Genomic DNA, 11992 nt, shown 5'->3' with positions numbered 1-11992 from the left:
TAATAAAAAAATGAGAATTACACCAAATTACAACACAATTAAATGTCACAAGATTTATTAACAACTAAGTATAGGAAAATAATAATTGGATCTAAATGTAATCCTCCCATAAAAATATTGTATTACATGACTTGGATTATTTATTTTTTGGGTTCGTACTCCAGTGACAAGTGCATGTATCTTATTGTTTTTGGATAGTTTAATATTTCACATAGTGATTTTCTAAAAAAAAAAACAATCAATTTGCTATTTTAAAATCAATTGGCCTACAAATACAGTCAACTTTCGGGAATTTAAATTAAATTCGAGATGTCATTATATCAGAAAGCTGCAAATACAAATCCAAAACCAAAATGTTATGCATATATGGACCAAGTTAAAGTCGATAAATTTTCTAAATTTTTTGATGATTTGTTTCTAGCCTTACAGTCCAAATTTATTTCACTGTGCCGATGGACTGCCTGAATTCAATGTCGTCATTTATTTTGGCACCCAATCCCATCTCTCTTTCTCTCTCTCCCTCTTTGCTTTTTTTTCCCCCCGGTTTGTGTGGGGAGGGGGGGAACTATAAGTCGGTATTCGCCAGAGGGTAAAGTGGGTATTCGCCGCTTCATACCACTTACCCACGCAACAATCCTGAAAGCAGAGAATCTCCGGAAAAATGGCGTCGTCTGCTTCAGCTTTGCGACCATCGAAGGCCGATGTGCTTTCCCTCTTCCGTTCTCTCCTCCGCGCGGCACGCCAGTTTCCCGATTACAACATCAAGGCATACACTAAGCGACGAACCATTGACGCCTTCCGCCATAGCCAAAAGCTCTCGGATCCTTCTTCCATCGCTTCCGCTTTATCCGATGGTAAGGCTCAACTGGAAATCGCCAGAAGGCAAGCGACCGTCTACTCACTCTACGCCCCAACTGTCAGGAGTATTATGGAGATGAATTGCGAGTTCACATACTAGGATTCGGGGTATTAATTTATCGCCATCGTATTACCTGCTATGGGGTTTGACCAGGTTTGGGATTCAGAGAGGCTTATTAATGTATGCTCTTTATTTATGGATCGTAACATACAGACCAGTTTTTAATATTGACCAGGTTTATGATTGAATGAGAGAGGCTTATCAATGTATACGCATCACTTATGGATCTTAATAATATAGACCGGTTCTTATTGTTGGCTTCTGCAATCCATCTTGCTGTCTGACTTAACTCTAAATGTGAATTGATGGCGATATTCGAATTTTTATTCTTTCTTTGATAGATTGCTTTTGTTTTGTTTTGTTTTGTTTTTTTTTTTTTTTTTTGGGTAATCGATTAACTTGAACGGCAAGGGAATGATTTCGGCCTTCGGTAGGAGTTGACATTCCTTCCTTACTAGATAGAAGAACAAAAGTCGGAACTCTGGTAACGTGGAACGAAGTTGGTTCTAAGTTCATATTGGATTGGCGTGGTGTGATCGTTGGAAATTGGATGCTTGTTTTGACATTAGATTCGAATTTATTGATTCATCCTCTGACTTCCTACTACAGAAGGACTGGTATTGCATCATATCATTTGACACTAATTTTTTCAACATCAATGTGTAGTTCAGTGTATCGCATTTTAGAGTTTGGATTCAATCATCATCTTAAAAGGGAATATAGCTGGAGGATAGAAGAGCCTTCTACATGGGGAAGTTCCAAATTACTTCAGAAGATTAGTCATAAATCCCAGAAACGCAGGGGAAGTTTAATACTTTAATTAGTTGCGCATTTAAAATTGAGCAGACTAAAATCATATGTATTGAAGAATTTGTCTTATTAATGCCAAGAAAAAGAAAACAGCAGCGAAAAGTAAGTAATATTAAAGTTTGGAAATGGATCTTGATAATTCTGCCCTCTATTTTCCGAGTAAACGACGACCACGCTGGTTAGCACCCTTCATGCGGAAATTCAACTCATCCACATCACCGTACATATGGTCTATGGCCTTGTTTTGCCTGAAACAGCACCGACATTACCAATAGATAAGCCAAGTGTAAAGTCGATGCTTGTGTAAGATCCCAAGTAAAAGCTGAAGCTTAGACTATCGCTTTGTTTTGTAAGGAGAGTGCAAAAGATTTACAATTAGATAAACAAGTAATCAAACTAACTAACCTCTCAATTTCGGATCCCATGTCAACAGCCATTTCTTTCAGCTCTCCCAGGATATCACTTAAATTTGACAGAGCATCATCTTGCTTTCCCGTCTCAAACTGTTCAATGACACGTATTTAGTAGACAATTATGGAGCGTATTATCCCATTTGGACGTATAATGACTAAACATTGTTGGTGGCTAATGGGAGTAAGATCAACGAAGTTGCCAAAACATCCGTAGTTGCTAATGAAGAATGTTTATCAGGACATGTAACCAGCCAATGCAACTAAAAATTATAGTAAGAATCCATTGATTTATAACTCATCAAGGGCCATTGACTTTTGGCGTGCTCAGCTAACTTTAGACAATAGAATAATGTTCATTAGATGATACGAACCTCAACTCTTTGAAGGGCATTTGTTGGTTCAGGAGGTGGTGTCCGTGGCTTTGACTGCCCTCTTGGTGCAGAACTCAATCCCAACTTTTCTCTCCGCTCCAAGTGGCTGCCCTTTGTTCTGACTGGATCGTCTGTATTATGAAGTTACATATAACCACATATTAGACATGACACATACATGTATAAAGTAAGCGAAGGGGAAAAAGGATAAAACCTCCAACTATAACAGGGCCAGTTATTTGGCGTGTCTTCTTTGGTTTCCAAGTTTTGGAGAACATGCCACCCAGGCTTCCCAAGAGCTTTTCTCCCTGTAAAATACAGCTACAGTTCAGTCAATGCAGTCCCGAAAGCCATTGGAATTTTCTTTACAGAGGGCAGTATAGAAAAAGATATTTTTTTTCTTAAAGGTGATAGGGCATCAAGAATTAAATAACCCATGAAAAACGAGGTTGATTACCCGGCTTAGATCCTGATCAATGTCAACAGCAACATGGTGAGTCCTGGTAATCTGCTCTCCTTGTTGATGCAGGGTGACTAAAGTCTTGGTAGCATCCTCTCTCATGTCCTCTGCTATCTTCAAACAATTGTTAACTGATTTAGTAGTCTCCTCAGCCTTGTAAACAGCATAATTCTCCAATTCTTGCACCGACTGATTTTCCATTCCTCCGGAGTCACGAAAATCATTCTTATACTTGTTTCGTTCTGCTGATCGAAGGGCATAGGAAGATAATGAAGAAGAGTTCCCATTTACATCATAGTCATCAAAAGGATTGGTGTTGACTTCTTTTGTCACCAGTGCAGGATCTGAAGAACTCCTCCTAGAAGAATTATGATTTTTGCCATTCTTTGCTAAATCATCAGAATTAAACGGGTTTGATTTAGAGTGGACAGGATAGACAGGATCAGCAGAATTGTGTTTTGCAACTTTCAAAGGAGATTTCTTTGAACCAAACATTCTCTCTCTTCAAGTCACCACTAAGCAAGCACGCTTGCAGAATTTGGTTACAGGTAGATGAAGGTGAGCGGGTAAATGAATCTAAGAAGAAACAATGTTCCTAAGTAAGTTGAACGCAGATCAATTTCTCCCTGCAAAGACAAGCAAGAATTGTTCAGACACTGTCGATGTAGACCAAAAGCAAATAACATAACATCAAGTTTAAGGAACTAATTACGAATCTGTTAATCTTCTTAGGCTAAAAGAAACCTTCTTGTATCAATTAAGGTTTAAGTTTGATAAAGTTGCTTACGACGAAAGTCAAAAGACGAGGAACTAAATATTTCAGATTAACGTATTCATGAATGATACAAATCATTCATAAACACAATCTCTAAGCCAATAGGAAGAAGGAGGCGTTAAAACTTTAACAAACTGACAACATGACTGACACCCTATTTGGTCCATTTGGATCGTCAGAGAATGAAAGAAGAAAAATATTTGGGGAGGTTTACAGGAGAATCAAACGCCTAAGAAATTGACCATTAGGTGATCATAAAGAACACCAGAAGCCCTTCAAGAAACCCCAGGGGGGGGGGAGATATCGAGAGACCCAAATAAATTATGGGCTTCATACTGTAATAGAATCCTAAAAATTCAATAATTGTCGAAGAGAAAGTAAATGAGTACCTGGAGAAACCCAAAGAATGCGCAGAAAGAAAAACTCGAAAGAACTCCGAGAGGAGAAGTGAATACCCAACAATTTAAAAGCCTTCGAATCGCAAGAGGGAGAAATAGGTGTTGGGAGAACAAAAGGGACTATTTCAACTGAAAGAACCGGCAATAGAAACTGTGCAAAATCGCGTCAAGAAAGAGGGGTAGGAAACTGCAAGGAAAAAGATAGGTGGAGCGAGTAAATGCAAAGACAGTATTTTATATTATTTTTTGACGTGCTTTTGGAATTGGCACAACACATTCACATCCGCTCTGAAAATTTGCCATTGCCGTTGTTTGGATTTGATCACGATCATATTTGAATGAACATCAATCAAGCGTGGACGAAATTTATGATTTATTATCTTTTGTATGTGGGCCATGTTGCAAGTTATTTGATTCAGACCGAAAAGTCGAAAACCATATGACTTTGTCAACTCTTGGGCTTAATTATATTTTTTTTATCATTTATCCCACGCTATTTCGTTTTAAAAAATGACAATAAAAAATTTTATAAAATGTATAAATAGTAATATAATCTTTTAAAATATCATAATTCTTTTAAAATCCTTAAAAAAATTTTTTATTATTGATAAATTTATATAAATTATGAAATTAACTTTATTGAAAATAAATGATTTAAAAGTTTTATTTAAATATTCATAATTTTCTTTCTTAAATTCACAATAATGCAAAAGCAAATAAGTAATTAACATGTAAAATTATAATTTACTATTACATTATTATAAATATAAAAAAAAACGTTGTGAATATTTAAATAAAATTTATAAATTATTTATTCTTAACAAGAATAATTTGATAACTTATATAAATTCATTAATGATAAAAAATTTTTAAAGACCTTGAGGGAATTATTGAATTTTGAAAGACCAAATTATTATTTATACATTTTTTAGAAATTTTATCTTCATTTTCTCCTCCCTTCTCTCATTTGCATTTTGTGATATATATATATATATATATATGTTTTTGTATCTTATTTTTCATAAGAACATTCCGGGCAATTTAAAAATGTTGCAGGCTATTATTGACTTACTATTTACATGATTTTTTTTGGCCAATCACTATGTTACATCGTTGAACGATTAAATATTCGGTCATCTTCATTAAAAAAAAAAAAAAATTCATGCATCATGCGGACAAAGATGTCACCAACTCCAAGCTCAGCAATGGTTTTTTATGGTAAATGACTAAATGGAGCGTTGACATTAATATATGAAGTGAAAATTTTATCACAAATTCTACTGTGATGTCTATATGTATACAAATAATATAATATAATGTATGCCTTTTTTTTTAAATCATGGATAACTTAAATATATTTAATTCTAATATATTGATATAGATATATGTGAACAGAGAAGAATTTTTTTATTTCAATACACTTGCATAGACACACAGTTATCCACACATCCAAGCATGCAGATGCGAACAAGTAATATATTGTTTGAACTTAAATTTAGGTATTTAAAATAATCAGAAATGCTTTCTGACAAAAAATCCAATATCCTTTAAATGAGATCGTAGATTCAAACAATTGGGTCCAGATCCTCTTATTGTTGCCTTTCTAAGTGGCTCTCAGAATCTTCAAATCCACTATATCCAATCAATCAGTTGGTCCATAATATGTCATGTCATAAGAATTTTAAAAAAGAAAAAAATGACAATAAAGTGGAACAAAAATGTGTTAATTATATGCTCACAAAATTTTCTTAAAAAATTATCGAGAAGCATTTAATTCAACTGATCAAAAAAGTTAAATTGATTTATTCTAAAATATTGAGTTTGAATTTTAAAACATGTAGTTACGCAAAATAAATATGATAAATATATTTTCAAAATGCGCATGAGATTTCTGTTGATAATAATGATCCTATACAATAAGAGTTCAAATTAATGTGAATAGGATTTAAAAATACCCCAAATTTCTCAAGATACCAACAAACACAAATCCTAATTATAACTATCATTAATTTCTTTCTTTTTTTTGAGAATTTTACTGTCATTTTTTCTTTTTTAAAATCCTTATAATGTGGCACATTGTGGCATTAACGCACAGGATTGTGGCATAAGAAAATGGACAACGAGAGGATCTGACTCCAGATTGAAACTTGTATTGTAAATGAACCAAAGAAGATCAAATAACAAAATCAGACTTAAAAGTCAATCCTGCACAACAGACATTCCCATCCTTGCAAAAAAATCTCGAGGCATCAGCTTACTTCTATTGCCAGAAAGAAGAGAGAGAGAGAGAGAAAACGAAAGCAAGCTCTCTCAGGAATCTGTACAACATTTCAACATATTGACATCAGTTCTCGCACCCCATGTCACCAAAAGCCCTCGCAAGAGGCAGTTCTTTCTTCTGTACAATCACTTCGTTTTTCTTTTTGGGGTTTGAAATGAATCTCTTCGAACCAAGATATGAGAAGAGATCCTACATCTCTCAGTTCATCTGTCCAGAATACAATAATTTTGTCAGCAGGATATCATGTAGAGCAATTAACAACGCAATCCTTGAGTAAGAATAGCATTCATGTCTGTTAAAGACTTTAAATAGACCGTGTGAAATAAATAGGCACAAACCTTTAAGATGATTTTCTTCTAATGAACTCGAAGAACTTTGAACAATGCCAGTCTCTACGTTTCAGGAAGACCGCTGACAGCAAATAAAGATTTTCCCTGTTTTCTTTGAAGCTTGATGGTAAAGAAAAAAGGATGAAAGTTACACACCTTGCTTGGATTAGCTTCCAATAACAAGAGAAAGAAAGGATGACTTTACAGTTATACCTGTGCTTCTAACTCTGCAATTCTCTGCAAAGATGCCTGTTCAATGCAAGCACGACGCTTACATTCTTCTTCTAACAAACTTGTAACTTGATATCTAAGCTCTGCCATTTCTTGAGCAAGGTCCTCTGCTTCTTCTTTGGCCTTCAACTTTTCTTCTCTTAATTCTTCCTAGTAAAAAGTTGAAATCACTAGATACATCTCCAAACTCAAAATAGACTTGAATAGATGAAATTACATTATTAAAAAGGTACATCTTTTCACTTTAGTATATGAGGAATTGACATCAACAATTTCAATATTCTATGCTTAGATAAAATGGGCATACTTTAAGTTTCTCCACAAGTATTTTATACTCTTGCATCTGATTTGACATCTTCTCCATATCCTCCTTAACAGCTACATCTGTTTCCAACGCCAATGCTAGTCTTCCAAGGAGTTGACCCAATACTTCTCCATAAACACTTGGGCAATACAGGAAAACATTAACATAAATTTAGTAAAAGAATGCTTCAATTTATAAGTTCAAATTAAAATAATTCAAAGGAAACAATTCAATTATGCACCTAAGTTATCAGTAACTGTCAGTCAAAGAAGATCACATGAAAAAAAGGAAAAAAAAAAAAAAATCCTCCAGCCAATTGTACACCGGTGTCCAAATTGACGTATTGAATATTTTCTGGCGTACTTGTTGGTTATGGAATATTTCATTTAACAGTTGGAGATTAACTGATTGAAGATTACACATAAGGAATTTGGACCAACTGGAACATTAATCGACTAATAAAACTACAAATAAACCAAGTTACTTCTTCAGTTTCCAGAATCCATCATTTATAATTCTATAGCTACATTTAAACATACAAGCTCACGAGAGCAAAAGGAGCAATCATATAAAGTGTAATAAGTTTAATGCTTACAATATCAGGCATACACTTAATGACAAAAGTAAAGACACTGGCTCTGAAATATTGCTAATCAGTTCAAATCTTTAGTGTTTTTAAGGGAGAATATTCATTAACAAGAAAGAAGAAGATATTAGAAAGAGACACCCCATTTGATTTTATTCCCTTGAAGAAGAGAAATGGGCAATTTCACTCTCAAACTATCAACTAAAAGATCAAGCAAAACTGCCAGAGTTAGGAGCAGACTGCAATAGGGGAAAACCACAGCTCTTCCATTATAACACAACTATTAAAACATACTTAACAGGACATTTGTCACATACAGATTAGTTGAAAAACCAAACCCCTTTCATTATGTACCTTGTATACTTTGATATGTCAGAATCATTCTCTTGTTCACTCAAGGAAGACAGACCATTGAGTTGTGATCTGTCCTTGCTTTCTAGCCACTCTTCAACCTTCTGAGAAAAATTTCTAGTGTTCATGTTGACGGCATCAATCTTATTCTTAAGCTTCCTATTTTCCTCATTTATAGAGACAATATGTTTTTCGGCTTCCTGAATTTTAAACTGAAGCTCTTCAATCAATCTACTCATTCTAGTGTTTTTTTTAAGAGTTTCCTCCTGTATTTTCTTAGCCTCAAAATGACTCTGCTCCAAGGCCATCAAGTCAAGCTTCATGCACTCTATTTCACACTCTGACTCTAATGCCATGGATGAAATTGATTCCTCCAATCTCTCTACAGATAATGTTGACTTCTCCAATTCCATTTCTTTAGTCTCTAATTCCTTCAGCAAGAAAAATTGCGCGGAATTCGATCTCTGCAGCTCCTCCTTTAACCTGAAAACCTCATCTTGTAAACCTTCCATGTCTTTTATTTTCAATTTGAGGCTGTAAACAAGCTCTTGCAGGTAGTTAACCTCCATGTTCCTTCCATTAAGCAGATCCTTAAGGTAATCTGTATAAAGTATGATCAAGTCAAGCCAATAAGTAAAGCCTCCAAAAAAAAAATCACACGTCTAATCCAATAGATAAATCAATTTCATTGAAAATGGATGAATATTACAACTTAATTTACATGCTAAAAAGACCAAAAAGAAGAAAAATATTAAGCTATTGAATAGCAATCATCTGTTGAACAAAAGGTTCACTAACAAGAGTAAATATGGGCAACATATATGCATATAAAAAAAAAAAAAGAATTGCCAACATGAACTACTTTCCATCTATCAATCATTTGAAAGAGTTTTAATTACTTTCATATGTAAGAACCCTTTCAAAGAGCATCTAAAGTTGAGAGACACACAAACTACCTATTTCCTGAGAGCAGTTCAACAGCTCCTCTTCCAACCTCTGTATGTGCTTCTTATCTTTTATACTAGCCTCTGATAGTGACTTCTCATGTAGTTCTATTATCTGCATCAATGGCATAAATCACACTGGTATCAGTTAGCTTAAGATTTTAAAACTTCAAGGTAAATTTTGAAGCATAATTTGCTAATGGAAGTAGCAGAACTTTCATGAAAGAGCCAATGCAAGGTTCAGACTTCCCTTGCTGCTACTACAGACATGGAAGATCTTCGCAAAGTACTCAAATACTCAACAGAATTATTGGAAAAAAATACTTTTTACTAGTTCTGGAGAATATACACTTTTGAGTGTTTACCAAAATTCTTTGTATGTGACTTTACTTATATAATATCTATCAATTTGAGCGTCAAAGGAGAAAATATCACGGGATGGCTTTAATTTGAAGTTAAATTTCAAAAGGAAAATTTTGTGCATTAAAATTTCATATGGGAGGATAACTGCATCAGAGCCTCTTTATACTTCCCTTAATCAACCAATAAAATTTCATAAAATTGCCTTCACATTAGCCGCAAGCCCAACACTAAGACTCTTGCTTCCTTTTCCTCCCTCCCTTCCTTCCTTCCTTTTCTTCTGGAGTAGGGGCACAGGAGATGCACTTAGTGACTCTAATATGCATCTAACCACCAATTTATAATATTGAGAGAAGATGTGAATTGCTCCAAAAACCATTCTATAGTGATCTTTGTGGTTAATGGTAACCAAACATCAGAGATTAGAGATCAAAAGTCAGGAAATTTACATTCTCACTTTCCTTACAAAAATATGTAAAATGCTTAATAAAGCATATTATAATAGCTTGAATTCAATCTACCATGTGATATACCTGGAGTAGCTCAAAGGTTTTGGATTGTGAACAATTTACCATGTCCTTCTCTTTTCTAAGCTGCATGTCAAACAAGATACACATCAGTAAAAAGTTCAAATGATACATAAATTACATATAGAATGGAAAAGGGTTCTGTTCTTTCAGACAACATGCAATTAAAGTTTGTAAAAGTAATCTACAATATATATATATATATGATGAACAAGTTCGATGACATATCAGTAATCCATGTAAGGAGTTCTGCTCTCTCAAGCACAGAATGAAAGTCATCCAATAATACAACCAAAAGATAGCATATTCTATAGTATGTCGGATCTCCAGGAAAAGTACATTACTGTCTTTCTAGTCAAATGCAAATCCATAAATAAATATACTACTTAATTCATCAAATTAAGAATTTTATTAAAAAAATTAGCCGATTAAAGTAATATACTTAAAAGGAAGGCATTCATATGAAAAAGCTCATGCAAAGCTCCAGCATATTCTAAACAGGGTGTGTCATTTAATTCCAGGTAGTAAGCAGGTGAACGGGGAAGAAATGGCACCTCTCTACATCTTGCTTTAATTTTCAAGAGTTCCTCCGCATGAAAAGAAGTATCGATGTCACTCCTGAAGCTACTTGACATTTCTGTAAGCAATCTGACACAGGTGTCTTAGAGAGGAGCACATGATGAATGTTTATTAAAAGATAAGCCACGCTAAATTTGATAGTAGTAGTAAATACAAAAGAACAAACACCAACCACACAGCTAACGCACAACATCTTTTCCAAAAGTATAGAACTGTAACAGTAAAATGGAATAGATATTTAAGACAAGAAGTTCGTGACATAATTTTGCAAGTAATGAAGTGGATTTTCAATATTTTTCAAAGAAAGTAAAATCTTAACTACCTCAGCTACTCTCTCCAGGTGAAACTAGGGAACTATTGGGCATAGAAAATGCAACATAAAGGAGAAAATGATAAAATGCTTACTTGACCCGTGATTAAACAAGTCATAATTTTTCAGTTTCATCTCAACATAGGAAAGAATTTAGTAAAACCGTTGACAGGGATTTGCTAAATAAAACAACTGGGGAGTACACTTAAAAGATTCAATCCTCAGAAGAACCGACTCCGAACTTATCCATCAACACCAAATATACACATATATCAATATGAAGGTGAAACGGTAAGAATCTGTGCTAATAACCTGAATCAGATAATTCCTCTTCGAAGAAAAATGACGAAAATACGAAGGTTAGTCCAATTGCAAATATGATTTGAACTTTAAAATGTTGCGATGCCCACGGCTCGGCTTGAAGACATCGATTCTCTAAAACATTTGAGCTGCCATGGCAAATAAAGGAAGGAACCCGGCAATGTTAGGTGCTTATCTTCGGGGAGCTTGTTCAAAAGAGGTTCTCTTTTTTTTTTTTTTTTTTTTTTGGGTGGGAGACGGGCCTGATGTGCAGAAGTGACAGCAATTAAATGGATTTCATTTTCATTTATTATGCTTTTTTTAGTTTTTTAAAAATCTATGTCTATTTAAATTAAGGATGCCACATGAATTACCGAAAATGTCCTCATTTTTTTGACTTTGGATGAGTACTGTGGATAAGATATTGTAATCGGAATTATGGATGAGTACTGTAGACATGCGACTTTTTATGTTCATTTTATTTGCTACATGGGTACTGTCCCGGCTTTTTCTTTCTTTTTTAAAATTTTATTTGTTAATTCTTGCAATATGACATAGTAACTGAAAAAGGTAAAAATAATATGGGTCGGTAATAAAAGATGCAGATGTGGGACCTATGAAAAATAAATTAGTAATATAAAATTTATAATTAAAAACATATAAAATATTTTGTCTATTTTTATCTTTAGTAATGATACATCTCTTTTATTTTTTGAAACATATATAAACATTTTTTTAATATAA

General features: G+C 34.0%; 3 protein-coding genes across 6 annotated transcripts; 1 reads left to right on the top strand and 2 right to left on the bottom strand.

The window, feature by feature from the left end:
• Positions 1 to 510: 510 nt before the first annotated feature.
• On the top strand, positions 511 to 1186 carry LOC129321095 (uncharacterized). Its single transcript, XM_054966830.1, has one exon. The coding sequence runs from the start codon at positions 662 to 664 to the stop codon at positions 956 to 958; it is 297 nt and encodes a 98-aa protein (XP_054822805.1). The 5' UTR covers positions 511 to 661; the 3' UTR covers positions 959 to 1186.
• Positions 1187 to 1726: 540 nt separating this feature from the next.
• On the bottom strand, positions 1727 to 4433 carry LOC129321094 (SNAP25 homologous protein SNAP33-like). Of its 2 annotated transcripts, none has more exons than XM_054966828.1 (6): positions 4138 to 4433; positions 2971 to 3599; positions 2728 to 2821; positions 2514 to 2644; positions 2135 to 2232; positions 1727 to 1977 (listed from the first exon to the last, which is right to left on the bottom strand). In XM_054966828.1, the coding sequence occupies exons 2-6, from the start codon at positions 3466 to 3468 to the stop codon at positions 1878 to 1880; spliced, it is 921 nt and encodes a 306-aa protein (XP_054822803.1). In that variant the 5' UTR covers positions 3469 to 3599; positions 4138 to 4433; the 3' UTR covers positions 1727 to 1877. The 2 variants fall into 2 exon arrangements, with proteins under 2 accessions (XP_054822803.1, XP_054822804.1); XM_054966829.1 differs by having other exon boundaries at positions 4204 to 4433.
• A 1826-nt stretch (positions 4434 to 6259) lies between these two features.
• LOC129319272 (uncharacterized) lies at positions 6260 to 11484 on the bottom strand. Of its 3 annotated transcripts, none has more exons than XM_054964278.1 (9): positions 11261 to 11479; positions 10614 to 10707; positions 10066 to 10125; positions 9185 to 9287; positions 8232 to 8829; positions 7295 to 7430; positions 6970 to 7137; positions 6766 to 6876; positions 6260 to 6634 (listed from the first exon to the last, which is right to left on the bottom strand). In XM_054964278.1, the coding sequence occupies exons 2-8, from the start codon at positions 10692 to 10694 to the stop codon at positions 6820 to 6822; spliced, it is 1203 nt and encodes a 400-aa protein (XP_054820253.1). In that variant the 5' UTR covers positions 10695 to 10707; positions 11261 to 11479; the 3' UTR covers positions 6260 to 6634; positions 6766 to 6819. The 3 variants fall into 3 exon arrangements, with proteins under 3 accessions (XP_054820253.1, XP_054820254.1, XP_054820255.1); XM_054964279.1 differs by having other exon boundaries at positions 10614 to 10696; XM_054964280.1 differs by lacking the exons at positions 6260 to 6634; positions 6766 to 6876 and having other exon boundaries at positions 6994 to 7133; positions 11261 to 11484.
• Between the last annotated feature and the right edge of the window lie 508 nt (positions 11485 to 11992).

Source organism: Prosopis cineraria, unplaced genomic scaffold (assembly GCF_029017545.1).
Source record: "Prosopis cineraria cultivar Desert tree isolate PC_DT_omini unplaced genomic scaffold, ASM2901754v1 PC9, whole genome shotgun sequence".
Classification (NCBI taxonomy): Eukaryota; Viridiplantae; Streptophyta; class Magnoliopsida; order Fabales; family Fabaceae; genus Prosopis; species Prosopis cineraria.
Note: the sequence above shows the minus strand (reverse complement) of the source record. Positions and strands in the feature narration are given on the sequence as shown.